This window comes from Hyaena hyaena, unplaced genomic scaffold, assembly GCF_003009895.1.
Source record: "Hyaena hyaena isolate Hyena2069 unplaced genomic scaffold, ASM300989v1 scaffold_773, whole genome shotgun sequence".
In the NCBI taxonomy this organism is placed as follows: Eukaryota; Metazoa; Chordata; class Mammalia; order Carnivora; family Hyaenidae; genus Hyaena; species Hyaena hyaena.
The window spans coordinates 725,337-742,020 of NW_024081409.1; the positions used below are offsets into that span (position 1 = coordinate 725,337).

The 16,684-nt window shown below is 39.1% G+C and overlaps 1 protein-coding gene across 1 annotated transcript in view; it reads right to left on the bottom strand.

The window, feature by feature from the left end:
- The window catches only part of GUCY1A1 (guanylate cyclase 1 soluble subunit alpha 1), a 35,830-nt gene that overhangs the window by 11,933 nt on the left and 7,213 nt on the right, over positions 1-16,684 (bottom strand). Inside the window, 6 exon segments of the mRNA XM_039218736.1 lie at positions 1,180-1,323; positions 5,085-5,570; positions 6,407-7,116; positions 8,424-8,482; positions 11,658-11,719; positions 15,252-15,620. Of these exon segments, the coding sequence (XP_039074667.1) occupies positions 1,180-1,323; positions 5,085-5,570; positions 6,407-7,116; positions 8,424-8,482; positions 11,658-11,719; positions 15,252-15,506 (1,716 nt within the window). The 5' untranslated portion in view covers positions 15,507-15,620.

The window sequence follows — 16,684 nt, forward strand, 5'->3', positions numbered from 1 at the left end:
AGTTTTCAAAGCCAGAGTAGGTGGATGTGAGTAAGGAAATCAGTAGTGATAGATGACTTATACACATGGCATGTTGGAGAAACACACAGAGCTTGCGGGGGAAAAAAAGGAAATATTTCCTATTCTTTCACTCTGATTCCATTCCATGGGGTGGCAGGATAAGCAGGAGTAAAGGGCTGGGCTCAGACATGTGGCTTCTATTACGAAGAGCACCAAGACTTTGCTTCTATTACAGATTTGTAGTTTGCATTTTTTCTTTCTTTTCTCTGTATTTTTATAGCATGCCAGATAGGATTCTATATTACTTCAAGGGCCCATTTCTGAAGGTCATCAATTAAGGACCATCCTATAAAAATTAAGTGGCCGATTCACTATAAGTAGGACAAATAAAGGTAATCCTCTTGTGTTCTATTAAACCAATGCCTAGCATGGTAATTTTATGGTCTCAGTGGCATTAAGACATTATTCTGAGATAATCTAGAAATTTTAGAGTATTATGTGCTTTGGAAAATATGGGTGGATTAGCAGTCGATTTTCATTGTAGTGTAATGGCCTCCCCTGCAGGGACTGGAAAACTAAAAATTACATTTTCCAAACTCCCTTGCATTTTCAAGGTGCACTGAGGTTTGGTGGATCACATATACTTGCAAAGGGTTTGGAAGCCAGAATTTCTGGCGTGACTGCTTCCAAGTGTCAGCACAACCGTGGACGTCTTCAGGTTTTCTATGTCATGCGTAGCAGAGAGCCCCATATCCAGTTACTCATTCTGTGAGGGTCATGATGCAAGATTTCCATGTTACCGACTCCAATTATAATAAGTGCAGTTTTGTTCTACGGCCAGTGATAGAGGCAGCAGCTTTCTGAACACAGCAGTTTCCTGACTGTGGCTGTGGTGGTATGGTGTTGGGAGTCAGCTTCTCGACCTTGGAAAAAACAATGGTTTCTGAAGTGCTGCTTTGGGAGCCGTTTTGTGAAGATTTAGTTTATCGATGGAATGTTTAGTCCTCTCGATAAGCCACTCGATAAGCCACTCGATACCCCATAGTACATTCCTTCCCGCTTCCACAAGTTAGAGATCTTGCTCTCTGCAATTAAACCCTGAGGGATGCACTATTCTTTTGATAACTAATAAGCATTTACTCTCCGTGACATTTCCTGGACAATATGCATCTGTCTTACCTTGATAGGTTCTCCATGGGGAGACATAACTTCATCAGAGAGCTCCATCATCTTCAGGGCCATCAGTGCAATCTGAACTGCATGGGTATCACTTTCTTTGTGTAATCCCCCAGCCACACAATATGCATCGCCAATGGTCTCCACCTACACAGAACAGATATTCCATATTACAAATACAAGTTCAGAAAGAATTCTAGTGCACATCAGAGAGTGGAAAGTCTCAGTGTTCAGGCCCTATAGAAAATGAGAGAAAATCAGATATGCTCAGATATGGCTTTCCTTTTCAGGAAATTCATAAAGTTTAGACGCCTTATCAGGCGCTGCTTTGAAAGGCAGTGGGGTCCGGTGAGCACAACGTTGGGAGGTGGTTTCTACTTCCAGACTTGCTGCTGACTCAGCACATCATTCCACCTTTTTCTCCCTCTACCACGTAAAATGGCTCTTTAGAGGCAAATGATGTTATGTAAATGATATTTTGGGTTTATAACAAATTGTTTGAAGAGAATTGGAATCAATTGCTGATTTTATACCCTTTTAGGCTACAGTATTTTGAACAGTCACTACTCAATCAATGTCATATGAATTTAGTAAGAACGTGAGACATAAAACTAAGATATTCTAGTTTTTCAAAAGGATTTGGGGGTTCTCATAGCAACTCTAAGTGTCTACATGAATATTAATCACAAAGTATAGACACCAAGAAAGACGTCAAATAATGGAGCTCGGAAGGCTACTGAAAATCAATCTGTTATATAAATTCCAAGTATTATCATTGTCATTGCTGTTGTTGTAAGAAGTGATTTTTATCTGTCTGTGATGCTGATGACAAAGCTACCAGTTAATTTAAATCTACAAATAATCCACCCAATTGTAATCATTGCATTTTCTCCTCTAAATATTTATGGTAACTTAGCAGATCATATCATTCTTCTTCTCCAAACCCTCCAGTGTGGAGGGGTGGAGATGAGAAAGGAAAGTAGAAAGAGAAACAAACTTTAGGTGGTTCTCCATCTCACTCAGAATAAATTTTGAAGCTCTTATAATGCCTCAGCGTATCCCTCAAACATATCAAACATGTTCCCACTTGCTACCCCTTTGCCTGGAACAATCTCCTGCAGATACTTGCTTGGCATGTCCCTCATTTCCTTCAGGGCCCACTAAGCCATCACCATATGAGAAATGCCTGTCCAAATCGCCTTCTATAAAATAACAATCACCCCTTGTCTTCTGCACTTCTCCCCCCTTAACTTTATCCAGAATATTACACCAATTGGAATACTATGAAATATACTCATTTGTTTATTTTCTGTCATTCCCCCTATAGAATATTAGCTCTCTGAGTTCGTCTGTTTTATTAACTCCTGAATTACCAGTACCCAGTTTAAGGAATGAACCAGGTGGTGGTGACTCTTAAAAGAATTTCTTCCATGAATACATAAGAAGTGCTGAAAATAATGTCTAACATATCTCCGGTGCCCAATAAGTGTCACTAATCAGAAGAAGTGGTGTCCTCACTCCATGGTGTTCAGTGCCTACTTCTCTATGCTATTATAGCACCTCGTCCCCATGTGTTCAGAGTCGGGCATTCACCAGGTCATAGAGATCTGGCATTAGTCAGCTCCACCCTCCTTTCCTGCTTCCACATGTGAGATGTTCTCACTCGTGCTGGCCAATGCTGAATGACAGTAATTATTTGCTAAAACAACCAATACACGAACGCCGAATCAATGGAAAAATGGACAAAAGACAAAGACAGTAACACAACGAAATGAAATAAAGTCCTGAAACAAACAGGTCCCGGAAAAGAAAAGTTTAACTATTCCTTGGAAGCCATCACACTCACAGGTGAGTATATGAGGAGACATTCTGTATATCTTACATTTATCTCATGGTTAAGACCCTTCCTGATGTATTCACAGCTGTCTTGAGATATTTTCATGCAAAATCAGAAGCGAAGAGAAGGTGGAAATAAGGGCAGAGAAGATGATTCACTATCTAGCTGGGGTTGTGGCTGGATTAACCAGGGAAATCTGTGGCTACTATCCAAGTAGCAAGGAACACAGACTGTGAAAACTTGGTTGGAATAACCACATTGTTTCAGTTTCAAGGATTCGAAATTTGTAGAAAAGGGCTGCTGCTTCTGCAAGTAATCACAGCAGTTGCAAAGGAGACCAAGAATTTCTTCTCACAGTTCCTAGAGGAGACAATGTCAAGATAGAAACTATCTACAAACAGATATAGTCAATTCCACAAGAGGCTGTCAAGCTTAACCTAACTGAAGCCAATTATTTTATCTGTAATTATACATGGACCTCTTTTTTTCCCAAGGGAATCATGGCTCAGTCTGGAATTTCCTGCTAGATATTTTAGAAAGGAAGGCTTGACTTCTTGCATCTAGATTGGAACAAAGCAGAAGCTTATATATTCCACAAATAGTATTTGTTTTGTCTTCAATAATGTATTTATTTCATTTTGGGCAAAGCTCTGAAATGCCAGGTTGTTACAAGGAAAGCTAAAAGGTGAGTCAAGCCACACAAAGGAGAAGGAGGCTTTATTCTTAATGACAACGGCTAAAATAATGCCAAATACTTTAAATGAGTAAAAACGTGTTTTAATTCTAAAACCACGGAACAAAAAAATCACTTTATTAGTTCTTGTATTGCTAATAAAGTTACATTTTAAAAAGTTTATTACACACCGGGGATAATTAATGTGCTTCCCCGTGCCTAGAATGATGCGTGGTAGCACTCAAGAAATGCTGATGCATCACGAATAATGGATGTTATTTTCCATAATCTTTGTAACAATCTTGTTTATGAAGATTGTGGGACACAATGTATGTTATTCAGGCATATAAACTGTAGGTGGATATCACTTTCTCTGCTTTAGAAATGAGAAAGGCTACTTAACTTTCTCAGCTTACAAAGTAAGTAGAGAATGTGATTTGAAGACAGCCTTTCTTCTTCAGAGACATCTCTAACCTTGGTCCCGTCAATAATGTCTTAAATAGGGTTTTGTTTCCCCCTCTTAATCAGCCATGCAAACTATCATGTTAATTCAATACTGAGTGGGGTGACTGGGTGGCTTAGTAGGTTAAGCGTCCGACTTTCGCTTAAGTCATGATCTCGCGGTTCATGGGTTCGAGCCCCGCGTCGGGCTCTGTGCTGACTGCCAGCTCAGAGCCTGGAGCCTGTTTCAGAGTCTGTCACTCCCTCTCTCTCTGACCCTCGCCTGCTCAAGCTGTCTCTCTCTCTCTCTCTCCTAGAAATAAATAAAGCATTAAAAAAAATCGATACTGAGTTAATCTATTTATTTTTTAAAGTTTATTGATTTATTTTGAGAAAGAAAATGAGACGGCGGGGGGGAAGCAAGAGAGAGAGGTAGAGAGAGAATCCCAAGCAGGCTCCAGGCTGTCAGTGCAGAGTCTGATGTGGGGTGAGTTAATCTATTTAAAGATCATAAAATGCTCATGTTTCTTTTATACTTTTACTTTCACAAAGGAGAAATCTTCCCCATACAAGTCATCCTTAAGAATTGTCTCTAATAACTCAGTTGCCACAGTCTAGTCTCAGGTTCACTGATTCTTAAACTGAACCTGTTCATGGGTCCTACACCCCCTCCTCCACTCAATCACCCGTACATTCTATGCGTATTCTTTGAGAAGACAATGTGTCAGTCCTTTTGTGGAATAATTCTCTCTGTTTCTGAGCGGACTCAAGAGCTATTTCTGGCTAGAGAACACCCACATGATTGATGCACAATGCCTGCTCCCAGGATGTGGCTTGGGTGGCCCTGCAGAGAAAACCTTTCCTCTGCCTTGTAATTCAAGTCCCGGTGGCGGCGGAGCTTTCTTCCAGTGACTTTGGCCTAAACAATGGGCCTCGCCCTCCTCCGGACGTCCCTACCTTGTAGACATCCAGCTCCCCGCACTGGCGGTCAAAACGAGTGTAGAGTGCATTGAGCATGGTGATGACCTGCAGCGGCGAGCACCGGGAGCAGATGGCAGTGAACCCAACGATGTCTGAGAAAAGCATGGTGACGTTACTGAACTTCTTGGCTTGCACTACTTGCCCTTGCCACAGCTGCTGTGCAACCTCGCATGGAAATATGGAGCACAGGAGATCCACTGTCTTCTTCTTCTCCTCCTCCAGGGCTTGGTGGGCTTGCTCCAGGGTGGCCTTCAGCTTGCCCAGCCTCTTCTTCAGGCCGTCCTGCGCTCGGGCCTGCTCCCCTATCAACACTACATCCCTCAGTGCATTGTGAATCGGGATGTCTGAGAGGTAGAGCCCTCGCCCCGTAAAATCTTCTAATCGGTCCACGCAGGGGGAGCCCAAGAACAAGATTGCACTGGATTCGACAATGTAGATCATCTGGCCTTTGAGGTCCATAACCTGTGAAGCAAATTATGCATGTTTCAAAGTGATATGCATCATAAGGCTGACTGTTGGCTTTACTTATGTACCCTCAGCTACGATTTTGCAAACTCTTTCCTTAGACTAACCGATTACCAAAGTTCTCTTACCACGAGAACAATCCCCCCAACATTCTTTAACAATTAAAAGTTATTGATTCTCCGCGTCCATTAAATATTGATTAAAAAATCCATTTAGTCATCTCCCAATATAAACAAGTAGTTTTTATTTGTTGTAGAATAATGCCTCTTTTTAAAAATTGTTTAATGTTTTATTTCTTTTTTAGGGAAAGACAGACAGCACAAGCAGGGGAGGGACAGAGAGAGAGGGAGACACAGAATCTGAAGCAGGCTCCAGGCTCTGAGCTGTCAGCACAGAGCCCTACCCGGGGCTCCAACTCACGAACCGCGAGATCATGACCTGAGCTGAAGTTGGACTCTTAACCGACTGAGCCACCCAGGCACCACAAATAATGCCTCTTATTAGTCAAAATTGTCAGCTACTTGATGATGACTGAAAACATATTTCTACATAAATATTTATCTAATCCGGTTTATAAAATACTCCAAAAGGATTTTAAAAGGTACACTGCATTCAACAAATATCTGTGAACTAATGAATCAAGTAAGCAAGCGAGTGCAAAAAAGGACTTTGATTTAAATTTATCTCAGTCTTAAAATTATGTCACACTCATCTTAAACATAAATGTTTTATCGATACAGGTGAAGTGATGTATATCTTTTTACCTTTTTGCTTCTGTCCTTAAACAAGAAATGACTTATTTCGTATTCAAAACACGACTCCGTTCTCCTTACCCTTGAAGATTTCTTCACAGAGTTGTCCCACCTCCTCACTCGGACCACAAACTGCATGTTCAACATGGTTAGGATTGCACTAAAGGTTTGCTTGATTTTTGGAGTCAGAATTTCAAAGTACTCTTCAAAATTAGGCTTTCCTTGAAAGTCTCTCCTGTTCATCAGCCTTCTAATGCCATTGCCGAATTGCAAAATTGTCATGTCTTTGTCAAACATGAAATGAAAAGGAAAAGTCTTGCAGAAGAGGGAAGCAGGAATCACCAGCGAGGACTGGGGTTTGCCGGGGGACAGGGATGGCTTGGTGCTTTTGACATGAAGCGAGTATAACAAATAGGGCTGATTAACGAACTCACTGCCATCAGTACGGAAGCAGGGAGGCATCAGTGACACATCCACTTCGGTTTCGTACAATATGTGAGCAGCTGCCTTAATGATGCCAGGAAGAATCAAGGACGTGATTCACTTAGGGAAAAAATAGTAAACATTTAAGAAATTGTGATCTTTATCCAGGCATAGAATGGAAGCATCCTCGAACCTGCCTCTCTTTTCTGCTTCTTGGCAGTAGCTGCTCTGTTTCAGAAGAGTGCTGAAGCTATTTAAAAAATCTTTGAGGGTTCCTCCAACCACACCTAAGATGTGTTCATCTTCCTCATAACATATTTTAAAAAGCTCTTCACCGAGAGATTCTTTGATGATTTCTGCTGGAACTCCTGGAAGTAAAGAATACATTTTTTGGCCATATCAAACATACCTCTTGGAAGAGCTGTACCTTTACTACTATTTTTAACATTGTTTGATTTGATGATTTAGTTCCCTTTAAATCTGGTAATAAGATTTCCAACCGAAATTAACCACCTGTGTTCAAATTACCTGCATGGATTAATTTCCAAAATCCTGCTAGCTCCAAATAAAATCTTCCCAATCAGTTAATTATAAAAGAATGATCAGTAAAGTCTAATACATAATTTTAATCTCACTTAAGAGCTGGTTCTTACAAAAGAACAATCAGAATGTATTCAAGTTCATTTCAGAACAAGTTCCCCCACCTTTCTGTTAATGGCAATAACAGTATATCTTGATGAAGGGGATACTGTACCACTTGCAGGGCCCCCAGCAGTATGAACGTCAGACAAGAGCTTAAAATCACTGCTCGTGAAACTCAATTTGTCATTTCATTCTAGAGACGGTATATATATATATATATTTTTTTTTTTTCTTTTTTTAGTAAAACAGCATTCTTGTTTAATGTTATCTGAAAGAATATTTGTTTGGAATATATTTACTTCCTGTAACTTCTCCTTTCCTAATCTCTTGTTTTTTAAATTCCTGTGTATCATCTTTTTTTTTTCTCATTTGTAATTTGGAAAGACAATAATGCCCTTTCACAGCACTGTTGTGATGTGTGGGGACTCTGTTTAGAATAGTGCTTGGCTCTCAGGAAGGGCTTAGTATGTTTGCCATCATCATCATCATTGTTGTCATTAAATTCTTAATATCTTATACTTTTGGAAAGATTTAACTGTTACTCCATGTACTTCAGTTTTGAAAAGGACAGTAGGACAAAGTCACTCATCTACTTGTTTCCCTCAAACTCATTAATATGAGAACTCTGTAAATCCTTTTTCTCATGTTTGCTTCCAACCTTTAAAAAAAACAACCTCTTAATTTTAGTTTGTTGAGTAAAATTTTTCATGCATAAGTGAAGAATACTTAGTTTAAGTTCAAGGACAAAGCATGTAAATGTCTATGAGTCAGCTTCCCATGCAGCCTTATCTCCTCAGCAAAAACGTATAAAGGAGGGGAAACATTTTAGGTCAAACAAAAATACATAATTATTCTTTATGTTATCACAATCCATAATACTGAACACTTCATACTGGAAATCACCTTTAAGGAGAAAACATTAGTTCTACAGGTAAGTATTTTCTACTAGGAGAAGATATTAGTTTATAGGTAAAATATTATTTCTGTAAGTATAATTACTCCTTCATTACATATACTGAAACAGTTCTATTACCTGCTGCAACTGCTTGGTCTGTAATTATTTTTTCAAAGTCTTCTCTTTCCAAAGATTTCCTGAAAATATATCAACATCTTAAATTATAAACTGACAAATGGATGCTCCAACTTCAGATCATAACATACAGACATGACGACCTTTTCTGTAGAGTTAAATCATGACTACTGAGTTTACAGGAAAGGAGCCAACCCAAAACAATGTTGGAAAACCCCAAACTATACCTGATTTGGAGTGTTTCACCATTTTCGGAAGCATATTTACCTTTTAAGTTAACTTTACCTAGGCTAATACAGTGGGTGATTACACTGTGAGTGAACCAACCTGAAGTATGAAATGGCCAAGTAGGGGATGGTAATAAGTCAGCCTAGGGGGTCTTCTGATAACACAACTAAAAAGAAAAATTTACATACTGATGAATCATTATCTTTTTAAGTACCGCTATCTTTTTTCTAAAGCCATGTCTTGCTTCTGAGTTTAAGGTTCTATATATTTAACTCTCAGGCATTTTTACATTTAACTATCCACATATAAAAATTAGTAAAAAGAAATCTATTCTTTATTCAGTTGCTTCACTCAGTTTTACGGCATAGAGGTTGATAATATCATAGCATACATTTTGACTGATAAAAAGTTTTGGTAACTTCAACCGAATAACATTGATTTATGTTTACCTAATTGCTTTTTATGATTTCTGATAGTGACTGATTTCTGACCAAGTTGGCCAAACTACTAACAAATTTTAAAAGATACCCAAAGTTCTATTTGTAGTTAAATTTGCCATTAGATAAGCCAAGTTTACAGACAGGCAAAAATCTAAATATTAGACAGATTTCAATAAAACACAAAATATGCAGAGAAGTTTCAAAAGGAAATATTTTCAAGAAGGAAAACTGCTCAGTCCACTACTTTACCACACAAAGGTATGTTGCTTTTAATTGTTTAAAATGCTATGTACAAATACTTTCTTCTCTAAATTGGTTGAGGATCACTATATAATTTTCTATTTAGTTTATATAATTTTATAATTATTTGTTATGTATTCTTTTATATTAATCACTCTTCAGATTTGCTTATTTTTCTCATTCAAACAATTTCTGTTTGTGTTTTTTTCTTTTTCCTAAAGAATGAGAGCATTTCTGCTCAAGGGACTCTAATTCTGCCAATTCCCAGCATCCATGATATGCGATGTGAGCAAAACTTAAGTCAAACAGCACATAATGCAATTAAAAATAAGTTCGCGATCTTTAACTTAAAAAAAAAGGAGTAAGCTTGCATATATACCAGCAAATGCATATGTATAAACACACACACACACTCTCTCTCTCTCACACACACACACACACACACACACACACACACACACACACCCCAGCCATACACAGATATGATGATGTCATCAAAAGATCCCAGGGAAAGAAACTAAGCAAAAGCTCTCTGAAACCAACCGAGGGAGATATTACAATGACTGTACTAAAAGTCATTTACTTAAAAGGTGGGGGACAAGGAGGTCCAATTTTTTATTTAGAGACAGTTTATTGTTTAATATATTGATTCTTTGCTTTTCAAATCATATAAGATAATGAACAGTCCACAAAAAACTTATGGTCAGTGGTTGGCAAGCTGAGAGCAGTAGAAATGGCAGATGACTTTCCAAAATGAAGATAGGGGAGAAACAGGAACAAAAAAATATATCCAAGAACTAAAAAGGCAAAGCAGAGAAAAGCCATTTAGCATATCAGCAGGCAGTCGTGAGAAAAAAGGTTTGCTATTTTATGTCAACAACTGAATAATTATCATTAGGGCAGTTTAAAAGCATGACCAGCTCTTGAAGAAATAAAGGATGAGTAAAAAAATTTTCAGGACTTCCAAAGAAAATGATTTTGTTTTAAGTTCTGAGGTATTTTTAAAGAGATATAACCCTGGGAATACATCCTAAATGAACCCCTGCATGTAGCTTAGGAACATTTCAGAACACAAAGCCCTGAGAATAAATTTTGAGCAAACTGGCTGCCAAGATCTGAAGGAGACAGACACAGTAGCATAGCTACCATGCCTTGCACCTATCTTATCAGCTTGACTGAGAATTAAGGTCAGAGGCGTTCTGGAATGCTTTTCCTATCACTCGAGTAAACAAAGCTTCTGTCAGACACACAGATTCACACTCTCTCGTTCTGGACCCCTCATGACCCCTTCTTGGCTTGCCTGTTGCCTGCAGTCTGGGACCAGTTAGTCAACAAGGAAAATTATAGACAGATAATCCATACTCATGAGAAATAGACGGATGAATGAATTTATGAAACATTCCCGACAATGGTGCTGGTTTGTAAAGCTGCAATGTTCAATTCCTCCGATTTGAATACAAGTATGGATTCTACTATTTACAAATGAAATAGTCCTTGAGATTTCATGGAATAAAAAAAAAAGGCCAATCAAATTACCCACTGGTAGTGAATGTGCCAAGATAGATTTGAAAAATCAACTATATAAAGGAGGTTTCTAAAAAAAAAAAAAAAAAAAAAATCACCTTATATAGTAAGCCTTTACAGAAAGCTTTCTTTAAAAAATATTCAGACTAGAAGAAAAAAGTATAAAAGGAAAGGATACTCAGCCAGTACACACAAATATAACCCAACTAATGCTGAAAATTGGGAAACGTCTTCCTAAGATTGATAAATTGTTGCTGCTGCTAACCCTCTGAGTCAAGCCCTCCCTTGAACCAGCCTCCCAACTTTGATTCTTCTTCAATCTCCTCCTGATGCAGGAGCAGAAAGTTGAATCCATGGGAGGCAAGGGGCACTGGGATCTTGCTCAACCTTTTGGCAGTACACTTCAGGCACGGAGTCGGAACTGAACATCTGGGACCCCGGCCTTCCATGTTAAGTATTGTGGAGATTACCCCTTATGAGGAAAGAATAGGATTAATGATTTGTCAAAAGGATTAATGATATGGCAACATGGTTAAAGTCACAGGCTCTGAAAAACCCAGGCTTGCAACTCAGTTCTGCTCTGTCCTAAACAGCTGTTAAAATCCTAAACATTTTACGTAAATCTGAGCTTAGATGTATCACATGTTGAAAATAAAGGCACTTAATTTCAGATTAGTAGCAGCTAAAACACAGTCCAGTTGCTGGCATATCACAGTGATTCGAAACATGCTGATGCAGTCGCTAAGCGGTGGCCATTTGCAATGGTAACAGGGATTGTTCATACAACTACAGTGGTTCTATTTACCTGCTTTCTTTTATTTTGTGTTTTGCCAATGTTCTCTGAAGTGCAAGGTTCAGCCGCTCCAACTAAAAATTGAAAAGAAAGGTTTTAAACATCCCCTTGTTAAATAATAATTTACTTGAAGAGACAGATTTTAAAAATATGTCCTATAAGCTGCTTCTCAAGAAGAAACATGACTACTTTACTGATAAGCATGGTGAATTTATGTTTTGGAAACGGACACTAATTGTCTAGAAGTCTCTCAGATCTGGAAGAAACAATGAGTTCAGAAGAATCTGAGTTTGGCTGTGGCCTGTGGCTCACAGGCTTTGCCCACTGTGGGTGGTCTCGCTGACAGCCACAACACAAGGCCAAGTTGAACTGAAATCCAAACAGCAGACTCTGGTTTGGTGATGCCACGTCTTCCCTGTAGAAATTGTGGGCATCACTTCCTCTGGGTCAGGAAATTTTCTTGGATGTGCTGCCAATCCTTGAATCTCAATGTGGCTCCAGCCAAGCAAATTCCTGTTCTCTTCATAAACCCTACACACAGCCGCCCCACTGTCTTCCCGCCCTCAACTACAAATGCAAATGTGTTTCATATTTCATTTCCATGTCCTGGCCTAGAAAACGCTGCAGCTCTCTCTGTTTTTCCCCCTCCTCTAATCCCTTAAAATCTAAGCTTTCACCAAGGTCAGTTGATCATTGATTTGAAACAAATCTCGGATTTACCTTAACCTGTACTAAATTCCCTTCTTTGAACTAATAATTTTCATCAAATACTTTTACTCTCTTTGATTTCTGAGTATTTCATGATTTTCCCTATATTGCAAGTTATTTTTATGTAAGCCTCCATACTTTGTAAATACTTGACTATCAATTAATCTCTCTTAACAGCTTGTTTTCTCTAACTAGGTGGTAAGTGGCAAGTAGCACATTGGAGAGCAGCGCTGCCAATTTTTTTATTTTTTTTTTGCATTCCATATAAAAGCCATACATATCTATATGTGTATATATAATTGTTGATTCTTTCTGTAGTTTGCCCAGAGGAAAGTGAAAAATTTTCTGGTTATGTTCCAAGTTGGGAAATTCCTTTTTCCCTAAGAACTATTTATAGCTCTCTTAGAGTTTCCACTGGTCAAGTGAGGCAGCACAGTTAAGCAAAATAGAGCAAGCTTATGCTTCAATAAAATGAGTTATGAAAAGGACTTTCAGTTTTGAAGTGCATACAGAGCTTAGAAACAAATCTGGAATTTATTGAAAAAAAATACCAGAAATGATAATTTTGCATTGGATAAGCAATAGCACCTTTCCAGGTCCTTCGATTCCACTTTTCTGGAATGACACCCCCCCACTCTAAATGTGTTATGGATACTTGCCCCACCCCCCATCAAAAAAATGTCATGATTGTGGAGTTAAATCGGATTATCTAAAGCAAGAACTATAATGTGGTCAAATGCTGTTTTGAGTCTCTCCTTTGGGTTCCTGATATAACTGAAACGAAATAGTAGGCTAAGCATTAAATCTGTTCACTTAAAAAAGAATCAGTAAAATAAAAAAACTGCTCTATTTGATGCAAGACATGCTGACAGTGGGCCGGCTGATGGATTCACTGATCACCACACAGTCCAAACGCATTCACCACAGGGACATCCATTGTTATAAGGTAATGGGCCTCAGTTGTCAGAGTTCTAGTCGTGAATGCCAAAGGTACCTCTTTCACCCTCTAGAGTTCCTACAGCTTTGCCTTCCTTGCTACATGACATTACAGTCAAATTTTGATGTTCAGTCCTAGGAGTTCACAAACACAGATTATTCTCGAAAAAGAAAAAGAAAAACAGTAAAATATCATTTATATTTGGTATTCAGAATGTTTTTAAAAGAGATTCCACAATGTGTCTGAATTTTATGGCAGGAATTCAAAATATATCAAACAAAATAACGAAGCCAAGACGGTAACGACGGGACCCAAGGAAAGCATGGAAGCCCTCCAGCATTTCTATCATCACCATCTGTTCATCTCTGTGCATCTCACTCAGTTCTTGGAAATAAGAGTCCCAATCACTTCCTGGACTACGATGCCAACCAGCTCTCTGAGAAAGGCGACATTGCTCATCCCAGCCAAAACTGGCTGTCTAGTGACTTGGGCGGGGTGAGAATAATGAAATATTTCCATTTCAAAGGCCATTAACCGAGGTGCCATTGTGCTAATGTTATTTTTGAAGTAAGTTCCCTCAACTTTCTGCTGATTCTGCTTTCTCCGTCTTCAGGCTACAATGCCAGTCTCTTCTTTCACAGTCACTCTAGGCATACTGTGGACAGCAGTAATTGCTCTACCCCTTCAAAAGTTGGGTGGCTTTATTCAAGTTGCTTAACCTCCCTAATCCTTTCTGGAAGTGAGACAAGATCACTTCTGAAGTTCCAGTAAGTTCTAAAAGTCAGCAATCTGTTTCTTCAGTGCTCTACACAAAGCAGAGGGTTGGTGCTGGGTTAATTAAAAATTTTCAACGATTAGTATAGCTGGAGTCGGATTATATCAACATCCAATCTCCCATATGAAGTGAGTTTATGTAGAACTGCCAGAGGGAGAAAGACATCATGAGGATTTTTCAGCTGCTCTTCTCTTTAGACCTGCAGGGGAAAAGGAGCGCTCCTTACACTCCTCGATTCCTAAGATAGGTGACCTCATTAGATATTTGCCTTGTCCTCAAGGTTCTCTTATAGGTGGATTAACAGAAGGTGCTTCGGATCTTGAAGCGGCATTAGGCTACACAGCTCACCAGCGCTGTATCAAGAAGTGTCAAGGGTAATTGCAAGCACGCGGCCATGACTCTGACTCAAGGACTCTGCCTTGAAAAGAGACTTCTTCACACTCAGAGCCAGAGGAGGAAAGGGGAGATTTTCAGACCTCAACAAGTTGGCAGGGAACCTATGATGCTCTTTGGAATTAGGAGAGTAAGTTATTCTTCTAGGAAATTAATTTAAAAATAATAGCTAACAGCTATCAGGCACTTAAGGTATGGCAAGAGCTATGGCTTATTTCACTTCATGCTCATTAAAACTCTAGGGAGTAGGTACAATTATTACAACCATTTTATAGATAAGGAAACTGAGGGTAAGAGGGCATAAGCAGTTGCTCAAAGTCATAAAGCCCATCAGAGTGCAGGATCCTTTAGAGAAGAATTAAAAATCTTAAACATTTTAAGAGTAAACACAACTGAAGAATATGAATGCTCTGGGGCGCCTGGGTGGCTAGGTCGGTTAAGCGTCCTACTTTAGGTCAGGTCATGATTTTCCAGTTTGCAAGTTCGAGTCCCACATTGAGCTCTTTGCTGTCAGGACAGAGCCTGCTTTGGATCCTCTAAACTCCTCTCTCTCTCTGCCCCTCCCCCGTTCACTCTCACTTTCTCAAAAATAAATAAACTTTGAGGAAAAATATTTTTTTAAAAAAGAACATGTTTACTTTTAAGAAGTGTTTTTTGGATGCTTCTAGGAAATACTCTACATCTATTATTTGTAGCTTTGAAAGTGAGAAAGCAAATGTTTATATTTCCTTTAAAAAATGTTCTTTTACAATTTTCAAAATATCAGGAAAGTCTCAAAAGGGCAAACACTCACCTCTGGAAAAATCAGTTTGCAAATACTCTCTGCTAAAGTGTGAAGGTAGACTCGGCTCCTACTGGTCTTTCTTTGAGGAAGACTTCTCTGTACATTCTTCTCAGGAACATCCTGACAGATGGGCAGAGTTGCTTTGCCACACTCTGAGCTTCCTGCTACCTCTTCTGCAGGCTCTTTGGGAGCCTGCCCCGGCGCCAGTAAGGACAAAGGGCACTCCCCTGTGATCTTGAGATCCTTCAGCTTCGTGCAGAACATGGCGCTGGAAGCCTCTCGCCCTGCTGCGGATGGCCTCCCGGTGAGCCGTTCTTCTCACGTGGGACTGGCGAACAGAAGCCACTGTCAGATCAAGGGTACTGGCAACTGGGGTGTCTAGGGGCAGTGGAAAGTCAGAACAGAAAGAAAAGTGATTTTGTATACTTGTGAGAACAGAAAAAGACAGGTGTGAGGAAAGAAAAGACCATACATCCACAGGCCATTTTCAAGTAAAAAGAAAATTCTGGTGGACATGTCAGTTACAATATAGATGAGACATTTGGTAAAGATCTTAATATGTATGCATTTTAGTGTACTACATTCTTGGTTTTTGTATTTTTCAAATGGAATATAATTTTCTCCAAAATGTCCCTACTGCAAACTACTGATTTCCATTTTTATAGATAGCTTCTTTCGTTAAGTTTGATTTCACAAGAGTGGAACTTTATGGTTTTGTGACAGAAGCCAAGTATAAATCTGTGTCTTAGCGCTAAGTCCTACTACATTCTCATTATGCTTTCCTTCCTGAAATATCAGAATGGCAGAAACCAGTGTCTCCAATACTTAAAGAAGAAAAAAATGTAATGATGCTCAAATATATGTTTTTCAGCTGTAATACTGAGTTTTAGATGAAAACAAAATTAATTGAGGGGCGCCTGGGTGGCTCACTGGATTAAGCGTCCAACTTCAGCCCATGGTTCAGGAGTTCGAGCCCTGCATCAGGCTCTGTGCTGACAGCTCAGAGCCTGGAGCCTCCTTCAGATTCTGTGTCTCCCTCTGTTTCTGGCCCTCCCCTCTTCTGCTCTGTCTCTCTCTCTCTGACACTCAAAAATAAATAAACATAAAAAAAAAGAAAACAAAATTAATTGAAATGATTACTGCAAAAGAAGATGCCTGTTTCTATAAGTAGCAAAATAACTTAAAAATATTATCAAAATATAAAAAAAAAATAATATTTTTTCAAAGAACTCCTGATCCCTAAGCACATGCCACTGGATTTGCAGGGGTCTCTGGATCCAAATCTAGAGGACACTGGAGTAAACCAAGAAGGCCTCTCCTCTCAGAGGCCCACTGAAATCATATATATATATATGGCTATTCTGGCATATTTCCTTTGCATTTTTGTTTTTGCTGATGTCGTACCTGCAAATCCCCCCACCCACAGTTCACAAGTTGTCGCT